The sequence below is a fragment of the Atta colombica genome, unplaced genomic scaffold (assembly GCF_001594045.1).
Source record: "Atta colombica isolate Treedump-2 unplaced genomic scaffold, Acol1.0 scaffold215, whole genome shotgun sequence".
NCBI lineage: Eukaryota > Metazoa > Arthropoda > Insecta > Hymenoptera > Formicidae > Atta > Atta colombica.
Window position 1 is genome coordinate 107,701 of NW_017259311.1, and position 10,190 is coordinate 117,890.

Below are 10,190 nucleotides of genomic sequence, written 5' to 3' on the forward strand. Positions count from 1 at the left end.
TTTTGAGATATTGTAGTTCTTACAAACAGTCAATAAATGATTGCGCTTAGGAGCATTTAGCTATATAATACTGTTCGATGAAAAATTACTTTTTTTCTAATACTGGAACAAAACTAATAATTTTTTAAAATAGTTTTTTAGATATATTGAATACGAATACGGAATATGTTTTTCCAAATGCAGCAATTGCACCATCACGTCACAATTTTAAGAAAATTGCAATTCAATTTGCAAAAAGGACTATTTTTATGTATTTTGTCGTATTATAACGACAATATATGACATATTCGACAAGTTTTATTTGATCAAAATTAAATGTTAAATGTTATTCAGATTTTCAACTCTCAAAAGAATATTTTAATATCGATTATAATTAATGTTCATATTGATGTTCATATTGACATTCAGTTAAATATATTTAATTATTTGCAGAAAAAACTGTAAATTAATCCACGTGCGCACGCGCGCAATATCAAAATTAACAAATTAAAAACCATAAAAGACATTTTTGTAATAATCCCACATTTTTCAATCCAACATTTTTCTTGACATATCGATCATTGAACTCATTATTTTAAATTTATTAATAACTTAGTTTACACCGAACATTTGTTTCGTGTATTAACTAGTTATTTTCTATTAAATAATATATCAAAATATAATATCAAAATGATTAATTTAAATACACATATCATATATATGTTTACACATATCGCCAAAATTAAGATAATTTAATAGAAAATTACTAGTTAGTGCCTGTATCAAGTATACAATAAAAACTAGGCCAATTTTTACATAGGATTTATATTCAATGATAAAAAAACTCCTGAAATTTAAATCAATATTGTCGAAAAAATTTTTTAGTAAATCGTCAATTGGGCTTTATACTTACAATTTTATAACGGCTGGTGCGACAATGTTTCTCTGTTGAAGCGATTTGTACCGTTCTTTTAATAAATTGTTAGAAGGTTTAAAATTTCTCAAATTGCCAGTCAATTCTTCTGCAAGCTGGAAATCAGAATCAATAGGTTCAAACTTTATCTTACTCAGAGTTTTTGGCATAAGAGATTCCCTCTCGCGTTTCTTCATTCGCTTTTGTCGCAAGGATTCTTGCTTTCTCTCCTTGGCCGCTATTTGTTTTTGCAGAGTCTTTAATTTATAGATATCAGAAATTTTTTTTTTCTCGAGTTTCATCAATGCATGTTCATTAATTGCTTGTTTTTGTTCTCGTTGTTTTCTTTTTTGAACAAGTGTTTTTTTAATATTTTTTTTAGCTTTATTATTTACTATTGTGATAGATGAATTTTCTTCTTCATGATCCTCCTCAATAGACTTAAAACTTGATGTAGTTTGATTCTTTGGCAAACCTTCTAACATTTCTTTCATCGTATTTTCATCTCTTTTCTGTAATGAAATCTGAAGAAGCAAATAATTTGATATTACAAATTCACATTCAAAAAATATAAAATATGAATTAAAGGAATATGTAAATTAGAAATATTAGCAAGGCTAATATTTTATATTAATAATGTAAAAATATTATTTATTGAAAATGGGATTAAAAATTAAATCAATATTGAATGTAAATAAAAAAAGAAATAAATTTTATATTATAATAAAAATATAAAATAAATTTATATAAAAAGTAATGATAATATAATTTACTTTTTCAAACATTTGAGTTGTGACCCTGTTCAAATGTTCATCTTGCTTCATAAGCTCCAATTCTTTTTGCACAATATTGTGCAATAATTCCTGGTGATCATTATATGACGGATTATAAGATGTACCTGGATGTGGAATCTCCACTGCAGGTAAAACAGATGGCTTTTTGCACAATAAGGGTAATTTTCTTTTTTTAATTCCTAAATGCTTCAGTGTATGCCTAATGCTGTTCGAAGACATCCATTCAGTAACTGTTTCTGGAATTAAGACGTTTGTGCTATTCCATATATCCTTTTTAAGCTCTTTGCTCTTAGGATGATTTGTTGAAGCAATCTTTGCCAGTATTCTATTCTTCAATGCTTCCTTCTCTTTTAATTTAAAAATACCCTTCACTTTCCTTCCTACTTCACGTTGACGTAATATAGAATTCATACGTTCTTCTTTAGTCCTTACTCGGTTTCTTTTAGAAATTGGATCAGGGACACATGTATGTGACTTCAAAGAAGCAAAACATCTTGGTTCTTTATTTTTCAATGCTAATCTAGCAGCACGTTTGGAAATTACATTTTCAGTCACATCAGCAGTTTTATCAATAGTAAACAATTGAGTATCTATACGCTCAGAAAAAGGAGTACCCAATCGTTCCTCTAATCTATTGTTATCAAGAAATGTATCTACATCTTTGATATCAATATACTTCCTCCATGATCTTTTTGTCTTCTTAGAGACTTTATGCTTTTTAGTTTTCACATCGAGCATCTCCCTGAAAATAAATTTTATATATTTATAATATAAAATATGCAAATATATAACATTCTAATGCTAAATTCTAATTTTGTCAATTTTTAATTTTAATATATAATATCTAAAGAGTTAAAACACATATATAATATTAATATTTTTTACTTTTATCTTGTTTTATTTCTATCTTGTTATCTGGAATAATTCCTTAAATTTTACTAAACATCTTATATGTATGTATTCTTTACTTTAAAAATAAATTTTCCACTGTAAAAATAAAAATGATACAAAAAATAGTTTGTTTTTAAAACAGAGAGTGATAATTGTTGAGTTTAGTCTCCTCAATTCAATGTTGATAAAATTAGGCTCATTCATTTTTGCACAAATGAATCTGACAAAAAGAGTTGTTCTACCCTGCAAACTGAGATATTAATTGTTATTAAAGTTGACGACTATTCAGGTTAGGAAATCTGTCAAAATGAAACAGTGCAAAATGAGCAACGTATGCACACGACTTTTCATCAATTTTCATGCTCACATTGCACTGCTGCATCGTTGCATGATTGTAGGTCTGTTCGCATGAAATCTCCAAATATTTTTGCACTTAAAATGAGATAGATGCATATTTTGCCTTAAAAAGAGAGAAAGTGAAGATGTCGAATGCCAAAAATGCAAGCAATGCGAACAGACCTTATGACAGATCTTATGACTTTCTAACCTGAATAATCATCACTTTAACTTAAGTCTAACTAAATATCTGACTTCGCAGAGCAGTCTCGCACTTTTTTCTCTGCCAAATTCTTTCATTTTGTGCAAAAGCGCGTTGAATGAGCCCATTTTCATCGAGATCGGAGGTGAGGTAGTTTATCTAAACAATTATCAAAACTTTTTGCAACATCATGTGAATGGAGAAAATATTTTAATAGTAATCTAACCTTACCTCATCGTTACTAAAAAAGTATAACAGCAATTCTGTAATTTCTATTATTTTTTAACATCAAGTTTCCTAATGTATGTAACACGGCTAGTCTTTTATTTATGTAACGAATAAAATCTTTTTCTTAATAAATTCCTTATTTGGTTTTTCAACACCCACTAGCTCTCCATGCGAACAGTAAACAGTGCGAACTGAATTGAGCCGAGAGAAATTTGAGACCTGAGAGAAGATCATAGATTTATAAGTTTATGTAGAAGACACGGGCCTAATCGCAAAACGTTACCACGCACTATTCTCTAAAGAAGTGAATGTCCTGATGGAAATAAATCGTTGAAATCGTTGAAATCTTTATTAATTTAATAGATTTTAATTATTTTAGCGATTTCAATTTTTTTCTATTTCCATCAGGAGCACCGCAAAAAAATGGATATTATTGTGTAATTAACATTCACTTCTTCAAAGGGCGATAGTGCGCGGCAACATGTGGCGTTCTCGAACACACCATAACTAGCACTCATGTTGGCAAACTTGGCTGAGAAAGAAAAAAACCTATCCGGTTTCTAATTACACTTCGTTTAATTATTCTTTTTTTTTACGATTTTATGTTCGTTATAAGGCACATGTATAGCACTATTAAAATAAAATTTCTGATACTAATCGTTTTTTTTATTAAGAACGAATATTTCTTTATTGGGAATATATCCCGTAAGCATTTTGCGATTACAGGTTTTGGTGAGGCACTATAAAACCGGTTCTGCATTAGCCAATCAGAAACAGCCATCTGAAACTTGCATTTTGAAATCAATGCTTCATATTGACCGATTGTCGCAACTTGCAATCGGCTTGCAACTAATGCAAAACTAATGCAAGGCTTGCAACTAATGCAAGGCTTAATAGAGGAGAAGAGAAGCAAGCGGCACGGTTTGCGCGATTCCTGTAATTATCTAGGCTACGTTCCAAAACTTCCTCTCCGAGAAAGATTTTATTCTATAGGTCTGTTTTTATTACTGCACTTTCTGAACTAGTACACACAGTGCAATGAGTTGAAGTAAAACAAAAAAATACATTTGTTTCACTTTAACTTATTACACTTATTCAGAGTGCAACTATAAAAAACAGATCTTATGTGCTATTGTATACGTTAATCCGTTTCTACATTAGTTGCAAACTAATCGCAAGTTTATTGTGACAGCCAATATGAAGCGTTGATTTCAATGCAAGCTTCAGATTGGATATCGCAATAAACTTGCGATCAGCTTACAACTAATGTAGAACTGGCTTTACATATACTATATATTTCGAGTAAAATTTTCCTCAGAGAGGAAGTTTGAAACGTAATCCTAATATTTCTTTTTCATTGTGCACAGGGCCTAAAGGGAGTGGTGGTGGTGACTAATTACTATAGATTAGGTTAGGTTAGATTAGGTTAGGTTAGACAACTTTTAATCCATATTCATTTTCATAAAAGGTCATATCACGTTCGCTGAGATCGGATTGGCTGTTTACTTAAAATCTGATAAGATTAATACGGAATATAGGTAATTGACAGGATATATCTGCTATGTGATAGGTAATAGGTAGTGCTTTAGCCTCATTGTACTATTCGTAATTAATTTGGTAAATATTTGCGTTATCAGGTATTTCATAGTTGATTAATAGTTAGTTGATTCAGCAAAAATTATAGTCAAATATTAATATTATTTATAATGTACATTAAAAATCGATAAATAGCAAAGTGAGAGAATGGCCCAGTTTTCCAGTTTTTGGTTAACTTGTGTGTTAACTTAAATTTAACCTAATGGTCAAGGTAATTATGAATGACGGAGACAAGCTTACTGATTTTCATCGATTTCGATGAAATTAGGCTCATTTGACGTATTTTTGTACGAAATTTTTCTATGAATCTGGCAAAAAGAAGTGCTGCTCTCTGCTCTGTGGACCGAGGTGTATTAAAGTTGATGACTATTGAGTTTGAAAAATCTGTCACATCGATAGTATAGGACATAAGAATGTGTAAGTAAAGCTAGCTTAAGTATTTTCTGCTTTAAAAACAAGTTCTCATCAACTGTAAAAATGAAAGTTTTATATAGAAAATAATTTGTGTTTTTAAAGCAAAGAATTTATTTTTAAAGTAGAGAATTTGTGATTGTAAAACTGAGAATTTGTGTAATCCTCTATATCGTCGATATGACAGTTTTTCTTGAATGTAACCTGAATCTGAACTTTGCGTAATATCTCGGTTCGCGGAGCAAAGCGACACTTTTTTTCTATCAGATTCGTTCATTTTGTGCAAAAACGCGTCGAATGTGTCTAATTTTATCAAAATCGGTGAGTATAAGCCTGTCTCCTTCATAATTACCAAAATAAGTAAATACAACATGTTTAAAATTTAACGGAAGTGAAAAGTAAAGTTGTATACTGTAGTTTTATGCACCAATAAAAAAAAACAAATCCATTATTGAATAGCGTATATCAAATGTACAATATTTCTATGAATCTATATATATTATTTGTTTTAACGCGTTTTTAATAGTGTTACAATAATAGAGATTATTGTGTAAAGCAAATTGATTGTAGGCGAGTAAAAAAACAAGATAGCTAGAAGTGTTTGTCAACGTTAAAACGTAATCGTCTTCTTCCATTAAAATATGCCAGGGTAAGCATCTTCTCTCTTTGAAAAATGTTAATTTTTTTGCATAAGTATATAGGACGCAACTGTATGTAACAGAAATTATCTCCTGTTTTCCTGATAACATACGAAATGTGTGCAAATATCCAGATAGCAAATCGTCTCGGCAACATCGCACAAATCTGTGATTGCTTATGATGCTAGCAACTTGCATAATAGGTAATATTAATTGTCTTCAATGATCTGTATATTTCGAATATATGCAGTTATTGTAGCAACGTGCAGACAACAATGTATACCTACTTTGATCAAAAAGTTCCCGGAATTCATTCAGAAAATTCAAAATATAGTTTTATTCATCAAAAGTGATATTCCAAGTACTCCCCATCGACTGCAACGCACTTATGCCAGCGCTTGATCCAACTCTTGAAACATTTCTGGAACTCTATTGTCGGTATAGCCATCAAAGCCGTCTTCGATTTTTCCATTATCTCCTTTCGGCTGTTAAAACGCGTTCCCCGTAATGGTTTTTTTGATTCGATCGAACAGAAAAAAATCAGTTTCCCAACGTTTCCAAGGTTTTCACACCATTGAATCCATTTTTAACACAAAATTTAATAAAAACTCGTTGCAAATTCAACTCCATTTTTAAAACTGTAAAAAATCGAAAATACGTGCAGAGGTAGATGTACTCAAGACGGCGTAACTTTTACAAATGTCAAGCTATGGTGATAAAATTTGGTGGGTATGTCAATGATAAATGTGGCAACTTAAATCAACTTTAATCAAAAAAACAGAACTCAAATCAGCTGACTCAGAGCATCACCTGGTGATAATTCCGGGAACTTTTTGATCAAGGTGGTATATGTATTGTCAATAGTTTAACGGTGCAAGATAATCATCATACATCAATGTTGTTACCTTCAATCAATGTCGGCAATATAACAGTATTATGTGATGCTGTATATTATTACGGCAACATGACGACAGTAATATGAATTTTAATAATGACGATTTTTAAGTTGTCAAATTACTGACAAGTTGCTACGCAAGGCATTAAGACGATTTTTAAGTTCCCAACAAGTTGGGAACTTACAACAGTTGCTGCAATTTTGATAGCAATGTGTATTTAGCAAACAACATGCCAGCAACGAGACAGACATTGCTACCTGGGCTAATTGTTTACACTATTCAAATAAATTTATAGAATTAACATGATTATACATATTTACAACACGCTTCGGCTCAACTTCTATACACTACTCAAGTTTAATTTCAATCAAGTTTTGCAGATATGTAATACTAGGCCTGTTCTTTTTCTACACCAAATTCTGAACTGATGTACACTGACAGTAAGTTAGAGTGGGACAGGTGTAGTTTCTCTCTCTCTCTCTCTCTCTCTCTCTCTCTCTCTCTCTCTCTCTCTAACATATTGCACTAGTTCAGAACTAGTTCAGAATCTTCCGAAAAAGAACAAATGGACTAATGTAATCAAATTCATAAATGCAGAATTGTGGAAATGCTTAATTTTTAAAATATTTAAAGAGTTGAAATTTTCAAGGATTTTGCTACTGTTCGAAATTTGTTATTTCTATGTTTCCTTATGTATTTTTCTTCGTAAAGACTGAAAATAGTCATTATAACAACGCTAGATTTAAGGAAAAATTCATACATTGAAATGAAGTACATAAAATCCTTATTCACATATATTCGTTATAAAACCACTGTCTTATGCTTTAATAATTCATTTATGAAATTAAATTAATTCTATTGAATCAAATGTAAATAATGTTGCATCACAAAACGTTAATTAGATTATATTTTTCATTATAACATTTGTCTCTGTTTTTCCCACACTTCAGACGCGCGATGCCTGGAGTAGGGGAAACTGAGATGTACTGAGATGTGGGACAAATTTTGTTAGTTATAATGAAAAATATAATTACATAAGAAAACATAGATATAAAACGATATTTGAGCAGTAGCGAACATTTCTATCTTCCTTTTATTTAATCAATTCAATTAATGTTTTCTAAAATTTTACATGAAAAATTAATTATAATTAAATACTATTCTGTTGACTACATTTTATGTAAAATTGTACAATGTTGACAAAATACCATTATAAAAAAAAAATAAAAAATAGAATATTTTATTTTTTTTATTTTATATTATTAATATTTAAATTTTATATTATCAATTTTTTAATATTTTGTATTATCGATATTTAAAAGAAGGTAAAATTTTAAATTATTTTTAATATTTGTATTTTTAATATGTCAAAAAATTACTTTTTAATTTCATAAAATTGTCACCTTAAGATTTTTGCTTTATGAGTTCATTTTTACATGGAATCATTTTAGCAGGAATGCGAACAATTTAAACATGTTATCGATTAAATTCAAGTTTTGCGTAATTGATCTTCTAATATAGTAATATTTAGAAGTAGGAAAAACATTTAATTAGTACTACACATTTATAAAATTTCATCGAAATCAGACTTGAGTAATATACAGAATTCTTACCCACGCTTTCATTATATAATGATTAATTAACTATAAATTTAAAATTAAGACAATTATTAAACCGTTATGTTAAAATATTTATTAAAATATTTATGTGTTACAGGGTTACAGAGATGTCGTTGGATCATATGTTTTGTTCTCGGTGTAGAGAAGGTTTTGTTGCGCATGAGAAAATTGTTAATTCAAATGGTGAATTGTGGCATCCGCAGTGTTTTGTGTAAGTATGTATTGGGATAACAATTGACTTGGATAGTCAACAAAAACCTGTCAAACATAGGTTTTGAAAGTGTCTACTAGAAATGTTAATAGAATATCAACAAAAATCTAACAGAATCTGGTAAAAGAATATAATGATAGATTGATTACAGAAGCTGAGCAGAATCTGCTGTTTCATAATCATTTTAAATGATGTATTTGTATTCCATTTAAATGTTTATGATGTTTACAGATTTTATTTAATTATTACTTTACCTTGGCTGCTTTCTTTTTAGATGCCACAGTCGATACAAATGTTTTTTTTTTTTTTTTTGAATGTCAAGAAGAATAATATGATGTCAATTGTGTTTTCTAAAAAGAAAGCAGCTAGCAAAAAATATATTGTATTATATATATAGGTATAGATGATATACTGGATCTGTTGCAATAATTAGATATTAGCTCTAAGCAAATCTGCTATAAATTTATTATCATACTGTGGACAGTTTGCTTACAGGCAGAAAGGAACTGAAAATAAATAGCTATTACGTGTATTTTATATCTGAATAAATAGACGAAAACAAATTAAATACTGCAGAAAAAATCCATTACTTTTATTAGCACATAGTATGAAAAGAATATACATAAACTTATATAGATGTGACAAAAAAATCAGCAATTTGTCTAATTTTATATATAAGTTTTCAAAATGGTGGTATTTGAATTTACACAATCGAGGTATTTTTAGAAAGTATTAAATACAGTTTTTAACTCTAGTAATTATAACTTTATTTTCAAAGAATTTAAAATGATTTTTTTTATGGAAATAACTGCCTGTAACGAGATTTGAAAATGTATCATTGAATGCAATTAATCGTGCCACATTTTTTACTTTTTCTAATATTCGACTTTTTCTATAAGTTAAATTTATATTATTGTTCCTATGATCTGTGTTAATATAAATGACATTTCTTTTACGGAATAGTAGTGTTTAATTCATTTCATTTTGCCCATGTATCACAAAATAATTATTGAATTTCCGCAATTTTTTAATGTGATTTTGTACATACCTATTATATAATATTTCTATTCGATTCAATTTTCATAAATTACGTAACATTTGTGGAGAAGCCACAATTTTTACAAGTTGCATGCTCCAATATTAATTTCTTCGCTACTTTCTGTAAAACAAAAATAGCTATAAAAATGTACTATCTTATGGATTTTTATCACATGAGTTAATATCCTTAATATCTATCTTTTGATAGATGCGCGCAATGTTTCCGGCCATTTCCAGATGGAATCTTCTATGAATTTGAAGGATACAAATATTGTGAGCATGATTTTCATGTTCTGTTTGCACCATGTTGTGGGAAGTGTGGTAAGTTAGATTTAAATTTTGTTAATTACTTCGATATTATTATTAATTCTGAGAGTATAGTCAAATATAAGGTAACATGAGATAACATTTAAAAAAAAAATATATATATATATTTTT

General features: G+C 29.1%; 2 protein-coding genes across 9 annotated transcripts in view; one reads left to right on the forward strand and one right to left on the reverse strand.

Moving 5' to 3' along the window:
• LOC108687740 (uncharacterized protein CG1785) overlaps positions 1 to 3,830 on the reverse strand; it is a 4,061-nt gene extending 231 nt beyond the window's left edge. The window contains exons 1-4 of one of the 4 annotated variants that reach the window (XM_018193672.1): positions 3,796 to 3,830; positions 3,347 to 3,562; positions 1,666 to 2,428; positions 893 to 1,416 (exon numbers count right to left, since the gene is read on the reverse strand). In XM_018193672.1, coding sequence (XP_018049161.1) covers positions 893 to 1,416; positions 1,666 to 2,428; positions 3,347 to 3,351 — 1,292 coding nt within the window. In that variant the 5' untranslated portion in view covers positions 3,352 to 3,562; positions 3,796 to 3,830. Of the gene's footprint in view, positions 1 to 892; positions 1,417 to 1,665; positions 2,429 to 2,571; positions 2,668 to 3,346; positions 3,691 to 3,795 lie in introns of those variants that run through there. The other 3 variants (XM_018193673.1, XM_018193671.1, XM_018193674.1) reach the window with 3 other exon arrangements.
• Positions 3,831 to 4,778: 948 nt separating this feature from the next.
• Positions 4,779 to 10,190, forward strand: part of LOC108687741 (LIM and senescent cell antigen-like-containing domain protein 1) — an 8,276-nt gene continuing 2,864 nt past the window's right edge. The window contains exons 1-4 of one of the 5 annotated variants that reach the window (XM_018193676.1): positions 4,779 to 4,913; positions 5,921 to 5,999; positions 8,601 to 8,714; positions 9,961 to 10,073. In XM_018193676.1, coding sequence (XP_018049165.1) covers positions 5,992 to 5,999; positions 8,601 to 8,714; positions 9,961 to 10,073 — 235 coding nt within the window. In that variant the 5' untranslated portion in view covers positions 4,779 to 4,913; positions 5,921 to 5,991. Of the gene's footprint in view, positions 4,961 to 5,416; positions 5,672 to 5,920; positions 6,000 to 6,117; positions 6,192 to 8,600; positions 8,715 to 9,960; positions 10,074 to 10,190 lie in introns of those variants that run through there. The other 4 variants (XM_018193675.1, XM_018193677.1, XM_018193678.1 and 1 more) reach the window with 4 other exon arrangements.